This window comes from Perca flavescens, chromosome 14 (genome assembly GCF_004354835.1).
Source record: "Perca flavescens isolate YP-PL-M2 chromosome 14, PFLA_1.0, whole genome shotgun sequence".
In the NCBI taxonomy this organism is placed as follows: domain Eukaryota; kingdom Metazoa; phylum Chordata; class Actinopteri; order Perciformes; family Percidae; genus Perca; species Perca flavescens.
The window spans coordinates 20,464,007-20,480,488 of record NC_041344.1 but is presented as its reverse complement, the minus strand read 5'-3'; the positions used below and the strand labels follow the sequence as shown (position 1 = coordinate 20,480,488).

The 16,482-nt window shown below is 43.4% G+C and overlaps 1 protein-coding gene across 1 annotated transcript; it reads left to right on the top strand.

The window, feature by feature from the left end:
• The first annotated feature begins 1,732 nt into the window (after positions 1-1,732).
• On the top strand, positions 1,733-16,477 carry ankrd28a (ankyrin repeat domain 28a). Its single transcript, XM_028597464.1, has 29 exons — positions 1,733-2,386; positions 4,279-4,362; positions 5,198-5,276; positions 6,503-6,573; positions 7,696-7,896; positions 7,972-8,059; positions 8,189-8,331; positions 8,509-8,616; positions 8,701-8,805; positions 9,340-9,418; positions 9,498-9,612; positions 9,838-9,920; positions 10,002-10,065; positions 10,270-10,338; positions 10,489-10,629; positions 10,705-10,816; positions 10,957-10,983; positions 11,377-11,451; positions 11,572-11,773; positions 12,086-12,173; positions 12,305-12,422; positions 12,562-12,784; positions 12,893-12,980; positions 13,083-13,166; positions 13,272-13,420; positions 13,511-13,593; positions 14,936-15,018; positions 15,119-15,210; positions 15,318-16,477. The coding sequence occupies exons 1-29, from the start codon at positions 2,231-2,233 to the stop codon at positions 15,614-15,616; spliced, it is 3,309 nt and encodes a 1,102-aa protein (XP_028453265.1). The 5' UTR covers positions 1,733-2,230; the 3' UTR covers positions 15,617-16,477.
• Positions 16,478-16,482: the final 5 nt, after the last annotated feature.

The following is a 16,482-nucleotide window of genomic DNA, read 5'->3' as shown; positions in this document are numbered from 1 at the left end:
CATGCTGTTTGTGTTTAGGAATTCTCAGTTTGTGTTAATCGGTCTGTTCTGTATGTAAAAGGTGCTTGCTTGCTTGCCCATTCGCTTGAGTCCTGATAACTTTAAACACAAATAAATACACACAGTTCACAAAAAGACTCATATCTGTTTAGGAAATGGCAACAAATCTGCTCTGTAAACATCTTTTGGGCTATGTTCCTGAGAGTATCTCCAGTGCTAGCGAGAAGGATAGACAAAACATTGGTTGTTTTATATACTTTGCTTCCCAATCATAATTCTTTGTTTGTGCCTTTTGAGGAAAATCTGTAATGTCAGTTCAGTGGCTGTAGAAGCAGAAAGATTGTAAGGCTGTGTTTCATATTAAGTTTATAAATGGTAGGTGTATTGGACTCAAAATGTAGGCCTCCATAGGCTCCATCCAACTTAATCGCTCTCTCTTATTTGCCCTCCCTTGCACCGTCCCTCCCTCCAAGTTAATGGGGTTGTGTGGCTTGGCAAGATTGCTCTTTTTAGGAGTTGTGTTGAATATGGAGGAGACTGAGATACACACACACTGACATGCACGTACAGACTGGTCTTGTTAGCTACCCTCACATTCTCTGGCAAAGCCAGTTTGTTCCAGTTTCATAATGAGGAGATGGGGACTTTTGAAGCTATGCCACCAATACACCACAGAGGATAGTGGAACACACAAACATACAAACACAGATCTGGTATTGATTTTCTTTTCTCATATATGGAAGGAAAATGCCACTTCTATTATGAATGTGCAGCCCATTAAAATCTTATTTAACAAATTCTAAAAACAAAACAACATTGTAGTGAACATGGTTTTGTTTTTACCATGCCGCATGAGTTACAGCTTTTTAGATTTCCTCAAGCTTGACCATTCAGAAGAATATAAGGAGACCTTCAGTGCTTCACACCATTACTTTAATGTACAATACCAAAGCTTTGTTGAGTGGAGGTGCACTAAATCCATGAAACAAGGATCAGAAAATCACAAGATTGTAGTAAACATTCAGATAACCAGACAGTATTGAAGCTCTCAACAAACAACATTGCATTGGTTGCTGAAGGGTAGCAGGGATTTCAATAAAGAATCAATAGTGCTGCATCATCATTCTCTACTGTAGCATCATCACTCTACTGACACTTTTGTTATTACACTGTAATGAACTCACAGGGAAATCGTGAATTGGCACTGTCCAGCAAATGACCTGATAACATTCAGGCCCTAACTGTCCTTCAGTCCATTATCTTCTCTTGCCATTCATTTCAACTCTTTTTTTTTTTCTTTTCTGTGTATAGCTCCCTCTTAATCTGTGGCCCTTTACATTCTGTATTTTGCATTTTGTTTCTTGGTTCACTTTCGGTAACCAGTTTGCACCCATTGCCGTCCCTAGCCACCCCTTTGTCCTTTGCTCTATTCATCTTCAGGTTTCTTTGTGTTTTGTAGTGCTCTAGGTACCTGCCTACAATTATTCTATCCCTCTCTCCTCTTCTTTTCCTACTCCCCTCCCTTTCTCTCTCTCTCTCTCTCTCTCTCTCTCTCTCTCTCTCTCTCTCTCTCTCTCTCTCTCTCTCTCTCTCTCCCTCCCTCTCTCCCCTCCCCCTCCTCTCCCTCTCTCTGTCTCTTCATTTGAAAGAGCTGGCTTCAGCAGTCTGCCTGAAACAGACGACGCATGCCCACTCATACGTTGGCTTCTGTGGCCCCCGTCCACGCTAATCACAGGGTCTGTCTGTCTGTTTGTGTGTGTGTGTGTGTGTTCCTGGCTGCAGCACAGCAGTGAGGATATGTAGCTTCCTGTGTGCTGCTAGGCAGCCCAAGCTCATTCTGCCGCATGCCGCTTACCACCACCATTACGCAGAGGAATTCCCTGCTGTCTCTGCTACTGCTGCTCACAGAGAGTGCGAGTGTTGGCTAAAGATAGGAGAAGAGGAGAAACGAGACATGCAGCAAAGCAATACTGACAGATAGAGGACAGAGCTGGATTTCACATTGGATTTAACATGAAGATGTGTGCGGTGTTTGTTTATGAGGAAATGTGTGGGATTTATTGCTGACCTTTTGTGCTCCTGAATGAACGTGTATGTAAGAGGGTACACTGTGTTTTGTGTGTGTGTGTGTGTGAGAGAGAGAGCGAGCGTGTGAGTGAGAGAGAGAGAGCGAGCGAGCGAGTGAGTGTGAGTGAGTGAATGTGTTGGGGTGTGTGAGTGTTTCTTCCTGATGCGGTCAGAGCGGGCTAGTCGTGTTTGTATCGTGGTGCTGGAGGAGGTGGAGGAGGATGAGCCCTCCTCTTCACCAACACCTCCCCAGCCCAAATCATCTCCAGAGCGCAAATCCCATCATGCCTCTCGAAGGGCTGCCCCTCAGGAGGACAAGGTGAGATGGGGTCCTTCTGTTTGGTTCTTCATTGACTAATTTAGAGTTTCGGGTTCACTGATTCAGCAGCAGTTTTGCCATGTTTAAGGTTTATTTACAGTTTATTGTGAATGACCGCAATGTATTTCTCATACCTGGCCTGAAGTTCAAACCAGTGCTGAAGTGCATAGTTACACGTCCCATTGCATAAAAATACAATGCACTGCCAACACTTGTCATCCTGTGCTAAATATAGAACCAAATACAATCACCAATTTAGCCTGCCATGTGAGATGACTGCTGGTTTGTATAGATTATCACGAAGGCCTAAGCCTTTGTAGTCTCCAGTGTTGGCTGTATAAAGGGCAAGCCTAGCATTGAAACATGGTAGCAGAAAGTCTTTTCATCCTATGAAAGCTTTGAAGTTTACACTGAGTAGAGGGGGAAGCCAGAGAGGATATGCCTACTCTGATGACAGGGTTTGTGCTCTACGTTCTCCGATCTCTGACATAGTTTCAGTGGTCATCAGTGTAATAGGCATGATGAGACAGATGTCTGACAGCCTCACTTATTTTTAGTTGGACGAAATAAGAGAGGGATGGGGAAAACTGAGAGAGGCTGAGAGTAAGGAGCAAATACACATCATAGTACCTTTTTTGGGGGAAAAATGAAAAATGTTATCATTGAGAACCACAGTACTTAATTACTTTATATTGCAATTTCATTTTTGCAATCTATCTTGTTATATAGAAGGGCTTTGAAATTGGATGCCTCTCCAGACCTCCCCTAAATCAACATCATGTCAATTTTGTTTTTCAATAATGATGCAGCACAAAGAAAAGTGTGTACATTAGCAATGTTATGTCTGAGTTAAAATTCTAAGACTAATTATTTATCCTGCCATATTAAAACAAGGAAACAGTTTGCTATAATGATCATATAATAAAAAGTCAAGTGAAAGTACTGTTATCATAAAATAGAGTCATTTTGTTGCTCAGATCTTAGTGACAAATTTAGAATCATGATTCATGATCACAGTTACCAGCCAGTTATGGTTGTGCAATTTATTGTCCAGCAATATCTTTAATGTAACACTAACAAAGCTTGTGTGTTTTTAAGATGATGTGGGGAAAAATGCTAAATTGTAGCCCAAAATTGTTCCGTTGTAGATTAATTAGTTTCACTTAGATTTTTTACCGTTGAGGGCGGTGCGCGGTCATGGAAAGCTTGTAGTTTTGTTGTCATTACTTATAATTCCTCATGGGGGTGGCAGAAACTACGCACTAAAGCTTTAAACTGGCATTACCTTCTTTAGCCTTTTAATTTGAAGGGACTCATGCACTTTTGTTACCCACCATTACCTTGTTTATGATGACTGCTGTCAGGCACTATGCTCTCATGCTTGTGCTTACTTTCATGCACACATCAGACACATCAATGAAACAACAGTGAGAGTAGTATTAAAGAGGTGTGCTCAGTGTGTTTTATGTATCTCTCATTTGCAGCTTCCTCTTTCTGGGAAAGAAAATGCATTCCTTGTATTACTTGTTAAAATTGTTCCACTTGTCTTTAACACTGCTATTTACATTCTTATCAGCTGGCCTCGCACCACGTGGCAAGAGGGCACAGCTTTAACCCCTCACCGACTCAAACATTTACGTAATGGTGTGTGTGTGTTTATTTGATGTATGCTGCAGCTGCTGCAGTCATAAACAAATCGGTGATATGCAGCCATTTGTGACCTATGGCTCTCTCCCAGCTCAGGATTATAGTGTCTGTGTGTGAGACTCTCCCATTTGTAACTCTCATAACTCTCACTGATAACAGTTGTCAGAATAGAAATTGACTGCCTTGCAAATCGAGTATGTAGTAGTGTACATCAGCATTTCCTTGTCCTTTCCTTGTCTCTGTAGCCGTCTCTGTTAAGAGCCATCTTCAACGTGGACCCAGATGAAGTTCGCTCCCTCATATTCAAGAAAGAGGATGTCAACATTCAGGTAAGTCACACTCTTCTTGCTATTTCCCTTGGTTTTCTCCCTGTGTGTGTGTCTGTGTGTCTGTGTCTGTTATGATCGCACCCCTGTGTATTTGTCTTTCAAACTGTAGCTTCACATACACCATGACATATAAAAAAACACTACGGAGAGCAGCAATAAGCCAGCAGGATACAATTGATCGATTGACTGACTCAGAGTGCCTTCTGGCAGCTTCCCCGTCTCCTATAGCTGTCAATCAGGGCAGGACACATGACCTGTTCCTAACGCTTCCACTCACCTTTGGTTAAAGGACATAACCTTTACTTGATACTCCTCCTTTTTTTCTTCCATCGCTTTTGCTCTTCCTCCCTAGTCTTACTGAATATATTTCCTCAGTTTACACCACATTGTGTTTTCACACTCTTTGTTTTACCCTCTGTCCTTGTGGGTCTATAGTGCTGGCGTCATCACACTGGGCCTGAGTCTTTTGGAGTCAGCAACACTGGCCCAGGCCTATTGCTGTCACATGACATTTGTTTATAACCCCACTTTGTTGATTGCTCGCTACTACACTGAAAGAGAGAGAGGTGGGGGTGCGGTGTATTGAAGTGATAGAGCAAAGTGAAGAACACATGATAGACATTTTTCTCCTTGTGGCTCTAGTCTCATGTTTCTTGTGATCTGCAACAGTGTGAGGTCTATAGATTTTGTTTGGGGCATGTTATTTATGCCTTCACCCCATCATGATGTGTGTTTATGTGTGAGCATGTGTCTCAAGGCCTATGTTTGTGTGAAAAAGAGAAATAATACACATGCTTAAATTTGTGTTTTTCTGTGTTTCGGGATCTCCTCTCAGGACAACGAGAAGAGGACGCCTCTGCATGCTGCAGCCTACCTGGGAGACGCTGAGATCATTGAACTGCTCATTCTATCAGGTAATAAACACTACAGCCCAGCCATCAATCTGTTTAGCCATCCATTCCATTTACAGCTAATATCCATCCACCTTTTGTATCAATTCTACTTGAAAGCTTACTCATCCATCCACACTGGCTGTTAGCAACCATTCCTGTATACATCCATCCGCTCCTATTTTTCATCTGTGCATGTTATCGCTGATAAATTTGTCCAATGTTTATTAATTCCTTCGCATATTTAAACATTACTTCATAAATAATTAAACAGGTCAAACTAAATTGGAAACAAATGTATCGTCCTTTTTTCAACTTGTTTGAAGAAACACAAGATTTGAGTCATAATACCAAAAATCACGCCATGCTTTCCTAAACCTTCCAAAAACCACTGCCTGTTTTTCATTTTTCTCTTCCCCACATGTTGCTCCCTGTTCCCTCAGTATGCCTGTGTGTCAGCTCAGTGCTCTGTGGCTGTCACCCTCTCTTGGTGACTTGTTATTTATCAATCATCTGATAGGGTCTATGACGGCTTCACTTTCTGTGAAGTCAGCTGAGCACGTTAGGAGGTGGGGCCAACCCTAACACAAGTGTGTTGTGTTGTGTGTGTGTGTGTGTGTGTGTGTGTGTGTGTGTGTGTGTGTGTGTGTGTGTGTGTGTGTGTGTGTGTGTGTGTGTGTGTGTGTGTGTGTGTGTGTGTGTGTGTGTGCGCGCACGTGTGTGTGCATGTGTGTTCACTGTTTCTCAATAATGTGAAGAGCAAGCAACAGGTGCAGCTTCAGGGCTATTTTAACCCTCAAGCTGGGCCACAGAGGATCATGGGAATTTTATATCTTCTAGGCACTGTTGGCACATGGGAGGAGTTAGCCTTCAGGGCCTTTCTGTCAGAAAATGTCTATTTAAACCCAAACCATGATATTTTCGTAATCCTAAACAAGTAGTTTTGTTGCCTGAACTTAACAAGATTGCTGGCAGACCTGAAGGCAATCTTCTCCCAACAGTGCACTGTTAGCTCACAACAACTCCTTCCCATAAGGCATGGTAAAAGCCTTTTCAACTATTAGTTTATCTTTAAGATTTTTACTCTTCACACTCTTTCTATCAATTACTGTTAGACATCTTGAGCCTTTGATGTATTTTTTCAGTGATCAGACATTTTTACAGGTTTTCCACTATGTTTGTCTTTGCTGTGTCTGCCATCGTTAACTTATCTCTAACATCTCTTGCTCACTCCCCTTCTCTCATTCAAGGAGCCAGAGTTAATGCCAAAGACAACAAGTGGTTGACTCCTCTTCATCGAGCTGTCGCCTCTTGTAGTGAGGTAACACATTACACAAACACACGTGCTAATGTGTACGGTGGTGACTCCACTGTAATTATGTGCCTATGTTTGTCTCTGTCACAAGCTATGAAATGCACTGAGTCTCACAAATGGGTTGTAACTTTTTATACCTTTTGATAATCCCCTGTATGATAACCCAACTGCAACCCTACTAAGGGAGCTTCTCCACTGACAATAGCACTGCAACAAAAATGCCAACTTATTTAATTTCAGTGAAACCCCTGTGCAGAAATCACAGGTTAGTGCAGCAACACGCATACCAGAAAGGATATCTTGTAGTTACCTTACTGGCATGAGATGTAGAAAAGTATTGCTGCCGAGATGTTCACAGATGTTACCGATTTGTCCTTAAAAGGGTAAAGTGACACAACCACTGTGCAGTGTGTTGGTATGTGATAAACCTTTAAAGGTGCCCTGCCACACGTATTTCATTACTTTGTGATAATGTCTGAAGTTCTACCATGGACTCTGTAACATTTTTTTTGTGGAAAGAATGCCTTGGTTACCTTGGTATAGAAAGCCTACAGGAAGACTCAGCTCGATTTCTGCCAGTTCTCATTAATCAACAAGCTAAGCTGTTTGAATCTGATTGGCTAACAGCTAGCCAACGAGAGCCTAGCTGTCAGAATCCTTTACCCAGCCCAACTGGGCGAGCTAATGAATAGTAATGAGCTCAGGCAATATGATGTCAGACTGCCCAGCTTTTGTAATTGGCCTGATTTCTCTGCTTATTTCTTTTCAGTGGCTAGAGCTGACAGATGAGGTAGCAGTTAATTTTCACATTCACAACTTAACACAAACACATATAGACCTAACATATTTAAAAAAATATTTTGTATGGCAGGGCACCTTTAAAATCTCTTTACCTATTTTGCTTGGTCCTGGCTGGGCAACATGCCCACACTTGCCCACGTTAACACAGCCCCTTGCGTTGTTTCTCCTTCTCAGTGCTAAAAAGCCCCCTAAGAATAGCAAATACTTTTCAAACCACCCACTCATAGCCATCTGCGCACATTGGTGTGTACTTTTTTTGTACACTGAGGCAAATTAGAAATAGAGCCTCTGTCGGCACACTCTGAACCATTCTTCCTCTCCATCCAGGATGCAGTGGCAGTGTTGCTGAAGCACAGTGCAGATGTTAACGCCCGTGACAAGAACTGGCAGACGCCGCTCCATGTTGCAGCTAGCAACAAGGCAGTACGCTGTGCTGAGGCTTTGGTCCCGCTGCTTAGCAACGTCAACGTGTCTGACCGGGCGGGACGCACTGCCATGCACCACGCTGCCTTCAGTGGACATGTAGAGGTGGGTCTCTTTTAGACACACACAAGGACACTAGCATACATGTCAGCATCTAGTTAATTTCCTTTTGTGTGATAGATGGTGAAGTTGCTGCTGTCCAGAGGAGCCAACATTAATGCATTTGACAAGAAGGACAGGAGAGCCATCCACTGGGCAGCCTACATGGGTGAGACTGTTGAGGCCCCTGTCTCTCCCTAGTTGTCACTTCCATAAATAGTACATGGCGAAATGAACATGCCTTGACTTAATTTGAATTTGATCAATATCATTTCCTCCCCTCCCTCATCTGTTTCAGGTCACCTGGAGGTGGTAAAGTTATTGGTGGCCAGTGGAGCAGAGGTTGACTGTAAGGACAAAAAAGCATATACTCCGCTCCATGCAGCCGCCTCCAGTGGCATGAGCAGCACAGTGCACTATCTGCTGAGCCTGGGGGTCCACGTCAGTACAGACACACACATTTACACATATGCACGCACTAGCAATGTCCGTGTTGTGTAAATAATGTTCCTAGATAAATCTTCAACTCTAAATATTAAAGCTGTTTTAAATCGTATCAGAATAATTTTCTCAAGTCAATAAAATGCAAAAACATTGATTTCTTCTCTCCTTGCCTAGGTCAACGAGGTGAACGGCTATGGCAACACTCCTCTCCATTTGGCCTGTTACAATGGACAGGATGTGGTGGTCAGTGAGCTCATCGAGGCAGGGGCCAACGTCAACCAGGTGTGTGTGCGTCCCCTTGTACGAAATAGCATGTGCGTGGGGAGAGTGTGTGTTTAATTGTGTTGTTTGGTACCTTGCTTTCAGGTGAATGAGAGGGGGTTTTCTGCTCTCCACTTTGCCTCGTCCTCACGACAGGGGGCACTGTGCCAGGAGCTGCTGTTGTCCCATGGAGCTCACATCAACATGCCGGTGTGTCCAAATTGCAGATACACTTTTATACAAACACGTAAATTTAGCTGAGAAATGGTATTTGAGTGTGTACATCACTTGTACACAAAGAAAAGGAGCCTGTGTCCTCAGCTTTTTATGTGTATGCTGCCCAGTATCTAGTAGAAAGTTAAAAATGACAGCGTTGTTAACACTTTGGTAGCAGTGATGGAAACTGATATTAGGTCCCCACTGCCTCAAGATGCAAGGCCATATGGAAGATGACGGTGGAGGGGGTGGCTCCCTGAGGCTGCAAGCTGCTCATGGAATATGTGTGTGGGTGTGTGCGTGTGGTCCACAAGGGGGTCTAAGATAGCTTCTGTTCATGCTAAGCTTTCTAACACTACAGCGTTAGACTCTGATGCTGAGTCAGTTTACCGCACTGGCACTTAACTATACATCTCTATGCACCGCAACACTGATATACTGTATAGAATCAGTAATCTACAGAAAATCATAATCATCGTCTTTGTCCTTCTCTGCTTGTCTCCACTATCTCTCCCTCCATCTGTCCAGAGTAAGGATGGTAAGACTCCCCTCCACATGGCAGCAACACATGGAAGGTTCTCCTGCTCTCAGGCCCTCATTCAAAATGGTGAGAGCCACAACAGTGTCTGCTTAATTCCTCAGAGTTTTAATGCAAATGCATACATATACCCTTTATGTGTGTGAAGGAGCTGAGATTGATTGTGAGGACAGGAGCCAAAACACTGCCCTTCACATCTCTGCCCGCTATGGCCATGAACTCATCATCACAGCACTCCTCAAACACAGAGCCAACACCGCCAAGTTAGTAACAACTGACATTTAACCATCAGTCTATCTTCCCACTGAATAGAATCTGCTTAAGTTATAAGTGTGTGTGTGTGTGTGTGTGTGTGTGTGTGGGGGGATGGTTTAATTTAGGATAAACCATTCTTTCAACCTCTTTTTGTTTTCTTTCTGTCATAAAAATATGCACCCATGCTCTCACACCTGACCCTTCTGTGCCTTCTCTGCCTTAAATCTTTTTAGGAGAGGTATTCATGGGATGTTCCCTTTACACCTGGCAGCTCTCAGCGGCTTCTCAGATTGCTGCAGGAAGCTGCTGTCCTCAGGTACATTCATGCTGACACCATTCTTGTCACTGGAATCACCTAGTTGACATCCTAATTGATGCTGATCGCATTTTTTTGCAGGGTTTGACATAGACACCCCTGATGACTTTGGAAGGACCTGTCTACATGCTGCTGCAGCTGGAGGGTGAGTCATCGTTCCTGCTCACTGCCTTATTATTGTTAAATTTCTGAGCCTTTTTTTTATGCTTTTCTTTGTTACAGCGTTCATCCTTTGTTTTGTTTTTTTCTTTTTCATCTCCCACATGTACTGAAATATTATCCGTGCACTTGATTACAATAGATTGGTATGTCAACAAAACATCCCTGTTAAAGCTGTCTCTCTTACCAGGAACCTGGAGTGTCTGAATCTGCTGTTAAACATAGGAGCGGACTTTAACAGGAAAGACAACTTTGGAAGGTGGGCCAAGCATGTGGTTTAATCCTAGGAATGTTAGACATATAAATATAATACGGTTTGAGACTTTTGACCACATTTTGCGGAGTAGAGGAATAAGTAAGTCCTCACCGGCATAAATTATAGCTGATGTTGACTCTCTGACCATCCCAGGACTCCACTACACTATGCATCAGCTAACTGTAACTACCAGTGTGTGTTTGCCTTGGTGGGCTCTGGGGCAAGCATCAATGAGCTGGACCAGAGAGGCTGCAGTCCCCTGCACTACGCTGCTGCATCCGACACTGATGGAAAGTAAGTTCTACTCTGTGTTTAATTGATACAGTCTGTAGTTAAGTATCAAAGTCAGACGAAGGCTTTCTTTGTCAGGTGTGTGGAGTACCTGTTGAGGAACGATGCAGATCCAGGAGTTAGAGACACACAGGGTTATAGTGCAGTGCACTATGCCTCATCTTACGGACGCACACTCTGCCTGGAACTGGTATGTACAGCTACCACACAGAGTGACAATTTTGTGCATGTCCTACAGACAGTCAGAACATCTGATCACTTCCATGTGCTAAAAGGTTTTAGAACTGTAGAGAAAACTACAGCACACAAGTCTCTGTCTGTTTCTTTCAGATGGCAAGTGAGACACCTCTTGATGTGGTAAGAAAGAAATGTCATCCACTGTAACACAATGAGCCCTTACGTTGATTCATTATTTGTAATTGGCTCCCTCTGTTGGGCAGATTGGGAACATAATGGTTAGATAATCTGAAGCAGAAGAAACTACTGTGAAACATCTTCTGTCTTGTAATTGATTGGATAACAATTGGTGGGTCAATATAAGCATTTTGCAAAAAAAAACGGTTTTAACATAAAACTCCTCTTGGTACCCCTAACCTCTCTTTCAATTCATTTGGACCATATGGAGCCGTGTGACCATGTCATGTCATATAACCATGACATTTCTGTGCAACTTTAATGAGGCAGTGACTTGCCATTTGTGCCAAACCTGGATCTGAAATTAATAATATGGGTACCATCTCTCTGTTTCAGTTAATGGAGACATCAGGAACCGGCATCCTGGGTGACTCAGAGAGCCAGGCCCCCGTCAGTCCACTCCACCTGGCAGTGAGTTCAAGGATTTGTCAGTTTGTCTTTATTTGTCTCTCTCACACACAGGATTTCTCTGTGTCTGCCCTATCTATTACCATTAGACATACAAGAAGTATGTGTCTTCCGTTGATTTAGGCCTACCATGGACACTGTGGCGCTTTAGAGGTTCTCTTATCGTCCATGCTGGAAGTGGATGTTTGCAGCCCAGAGGGCCGGACGCCCCTCAGCCTGGCCTGCTCCAAGGGTCACCAAGAGTGTGTCTCCCTGCTGCTGCACCATGGCTCCTCACCCATGACCTGTGACTACACACACAAAAAGACAGCCATACATGCTGCAGGTATACAGGCATACAAGCAGTTACATACTCAGGCACATACAACCACAGAAATCTGTTTGGATGCAGCACCTTCGCATCACATGAATGAGGTTTATTCTCTGCCTTTTAAAATGGCAAACATGTTGTTTGTTTAGAAAAGTCATGTGTGTGTGTGTGTGTGTGTGTGTGTGTGTGTGTGTGTGTGTGTGTGTGTGTGTGTGTGTGTGTGTGTGTGTGTGTGTGTGTGTGTGTGTGTGTGTGTGTGTGTGTGTGTGTGTGTGTGTGTGTGTGTGTGTGTGTGCGCGTGCGCGTGTGTGCGCGCGCGCGCCGCAGCTATGAATGGCCACCCGGAGTGCCTGCGCCTGCTCATGAGCAACAACGACCAACACATTAATGTGGACGTACAAGACGCCAACGGACAGTGAGTGTGTATACTGTATGTCTGCATGGACAAAATGGCTTAGGCTGGAGGTTTTCACGGAGATAACTTTAACTAGTTTCATAAATAAATACAATGAACTGTCTTAAGTCATATTTCCACACTGTGTACAGGACTCCTCTGATGTTGGCAGTGCTAAATGGACACACAGAGTGTGTGTACTCTCTACTCAGTCAAGGGGCCAGTGTAGAGTATCAGGACCGCTGGGGGAGGACGGCACTACACCGAGGGGTGAGACATTCATACACACACACACACACTTTACAACTTATTTATAATTTTTTACTGACATTACAACTTTGATTAATCCTTTTCTATTATGATATATTTATTACTAATATTATTTTTCACTTTCTGATTTTTCACACAGGCGGTGACTGGCCAGGAGGAGAGTGTGGAGGCCCTCCTCCAGCGGGGGGCCAGTGTGTGTGTCAGAGACATCTGGGGCCGCTCCCCTCTTCACCTGGCATCTGCTTGCGGCCGTGTGGGTGTCCTGGGTGCCCTGCTGCAGGCCATGACCACCTCCTCACACACTCCTACACACCTCACTGACAACCAGGGCTACACACCACTGCACTGGGCCTGCTACAACGGTACTGGGACACAGCAGGACTCACTTGAGATACATGTCTGCTCTGTATGAAGCCATAGCAATGTAGTATTCTTCCCTTTGTACATCTATCCTCTCTTTGTTTTCTTAGGATATGATGCTTGTGTGGAGTTGTTGTTAGACCAGGAGGTGTTCAAGAAGATTAAGGGCAACGCTTTCAGTCCGCTGCACTGTGCTGTGTAAGCGATGTGTCTTGTCTGTACCAATGTATGTTTTTATGTAGATAGACACTGGTCTGATCTGTTCTGAGGGTATGTGACAATGTGTGTTGTGTATTTCAGTATGAGCAATAACGAGGGAGTGGCTGAGATGTTGATTGACTCCCTGGGAACGAGTATCGTCAACACCACTGACTCCAAGGGCAGGTGAGGGCTGCAAACGGACTCAAATAACATATGTGTTTATGAAAGTTGTTGAGCGTGGGCACAAGCTCTGCTGGTATGTTGTCAACTGCGTTTGTGTCAACGCAGGACCCCCCTACACGCTGCAGCTTTTTCCGACCATGTGGAGTGTGTTTCCCTTCTGCTTAGCCACGGAGCTCAGGCAAACGTGGTCGACACACACACACGCAGGACACCGCTGATGATGGCCGCTGTTAGCGGACAAACCAATACTGTGGGTCAGTACACCCACTATGTGTCATAGATACAATATTGGCCTTTGATTTCTAAACCTTTGCCATGTAACCATCTTCTTTCATGTGTTGCAGAGATGCTGGTGAGCAGTGCTAAAGCAGACTTCACACTACAGGATACAAACCGGAACACAGCATTACATCTGGCTTGCAGCAAGGTAACAACCATTAACAGAAAGAGAAATGCTTTTGTATTCACTGGACATGGTGAATTATGGATGTTAACATGTCCCTTTGGTCTCTGACCAAAGAGAAGAAAAAAAAAATAGGGGTGCACAAATCGATTTTCAATTCAAAAACGGTTCTCGATTTAAAAAACAAACGATTCACAGTATGTAAATGTAGTTACTTTTCCCATGTGATTTCAGTAGCCATACAATTTAAAAGAAACACAACAAATTAAATGTAGTTCAAAGATTATTTTTTGGGGGCCTTTTCCCTTTGATAGTGACAGGAAAGGTGGGAGAGAGATGGGGGACCGCAGGCCGGACTCCAACCCGGGCAGCTGCAAAGGACTCAGCCTATATGGGGTGAGCTAGAGGTAGCCCCAAATTAAATGTAGTTTGATATTACCTTATATGTCTTCATACAAAAATAAAAACTTTTGCAACTAAAAACTGCAAAGTGGCCAGCTTTCAAATACATTTAATTCAAGTATAAAATAAAACTGTTAAATAAAAAGAGCTTTTCGTTCAGAGTTCAGTGGGACTTTAGAGCGTTGAAAGAGTGTGTTGGTCGACTGACATGTTAGGTACTTTAAGTTGTTGTTCGTCCACGTCTTTAATGTTAATCTACCGGTGATGGCGTACCATGTGAGTTCTCAAGTTTGTGGTGTTTCCAAAATACTTAACTTTCGCTTTGCAAAGCCTGCATATAGCATGATTCCTATCAAGTTCCGTCTTCCCCTTGAGGTCATAAAAGCCCAAATGTGCCCAAACTCTCGCCTTCAATGAGGATGGAGCAGGTTGAATAATTCTTTCTGTGAGGTTTGCCATTGTTTGCGCCGACTAAACTACTTCTGCTGCACTCGTTCTTCTTTTGATTATGACAAGAGTGCCCAGGCGTCATTGTGAATTTGACGCAGTGCCATCTATGGGAATGGCGAGCTAAACTAATTTCAGGACTATAGTATACACGCCATCACAAAACAAAAAAAAGAAAATAAATATGAATCGATTTTTGGAATTCTATGAATCGATTTTGAATCGGCAGAGCTTGAATTGCAATACGAATGTGAATTGATTTTACCCCTAAAAAAATGACTACAATGAATTTATTTAAGGCTTTCCACACAATGTTTTTTCTACTACATGTTGGAAAAAATAAGTAAGTCCTATGGGTTCACATGTTAGAAATATACAAATGAGTAAATAAAACATTAGGGACTTTTTATAAATATTAATGAGTCAAAGGACTTTTTCATATTGTGCAAGACCTCTATAATTATACTTATTTTCAATTTCCCCTGTTAATCACTTTGTTGCTCTCTGTTCCTCTCAGGGTCATGAGACGGGTGCCTTGTTGATTCTGGAGAAGCTCAGCGACAAGAACCTCATCAACTGCACCAATACTTCTCTGCAGACGTATGTAGTATTCCCAGGGTGCAGGCAGACACTCAGCTGTGCGGTGGGGTAATGTACTAAATTCAGACTTACTTTAACATCTCCCTACACCTTCTTTCAGGCCCCTGCATGTGGCAGCCAGGAAGGGATTAACAGTGGTGGTCCAGGAGCTGCTGGGGAAAGGAGCCAGTGTGTTGGCAGTGGACGAAAACGGTCGGCTTTCATCTTACTGCTGTAGCGTACACCTCACTATTCACACATACTTCTCAAGTCTAATGTGAACTTTTTGTTTTACTCTGTCACTCATCTCTTATACGTAGGTTACACTCCAGCTCTGGCCTGCGCTCCCAACCGTGATGTGGCCGACTGTCTGGCACTCATCCTCAACTCCATGATGCCCACCTCCCCTATGGTCACCATAGCAGCTTTGCCTGCACATTCTCTTACTCAGACAGTGATCAACCACCACCCGACCAAAAACCATGTCTCCAAAGGTGTGGCCTTTGACACCCCTCCCCCTCTGAGGCCTGACCACGCCTCCTACTGCAGACCGGAGCGCCCACTGTCCTCCATCACTGGGGACGATGAACTGAATGACTCAGATTCAGAGACGTACTGAGAACATACCTGCTATTGAACAGAGCCCCACAATACTGGCAGGCTAGCCAGCCACTCAGGAGCCTTAATAGATCACTGACAAGGAACTAAAAGAGGGAGAAAATAGAGCCAGCGTGCAGATCATTTTTAGGCACGCTTCTTTAAATCTTAAAATAACCCTTGTTGTAAACCATGTTTGTTTCCTATGGTGCATACCCATGGGGTGTAAAATAACATACTAAAAATATAGAATAAGGTGAATACACACTACATTTCTCTCAGACACCATCACTGTATGGTCAGTAACATGGCCATTGTCTTTTTAAATTTAAAGCAATGTTATTTTTCTCTTGTTCTGTGCTGATACTTTCTGAAGTGGTTTTAAGAATTTTCACAATTTTTCCTTCAACTATAACTAGAAGAGTATCTACTGGAGAAAAGAGGACTGCTTTTTTTGGCACGAATGTCTAAAGAAAAAACAGAGGGACAATCACATGGGACCAGGAGATTGATTATCGTTTTCCCGACTGTACTTTTGAGTTTTTATTCAGAGTTCTACGAGCTTTGAAGGCAGACACTGATGGCTGTCACTCACGCACGTTGGTAAAGCTGCGTCATTGTTATTGAACCACTTTTAAATTCCTTGGAGAGGAAGTCATTATTGAATCCTATGAATTTATTCCAAGTGGACTGAATCATTGGAAGCTGTTTAGTACAACAGGTGGATGTAAGACCCATTTACTGTATGACTGGTCCAGTCACTTGATTGATGACCCGAATGAGCAGCTCAACTTTTAACTTGCAATGCTGTAACCACTCAATGTCTGTGTACTGCTGGAGGTGTGTGTGTGTGTGTGTGTGTGTGTGTGTGTGTGTGTGTGTGTGTGT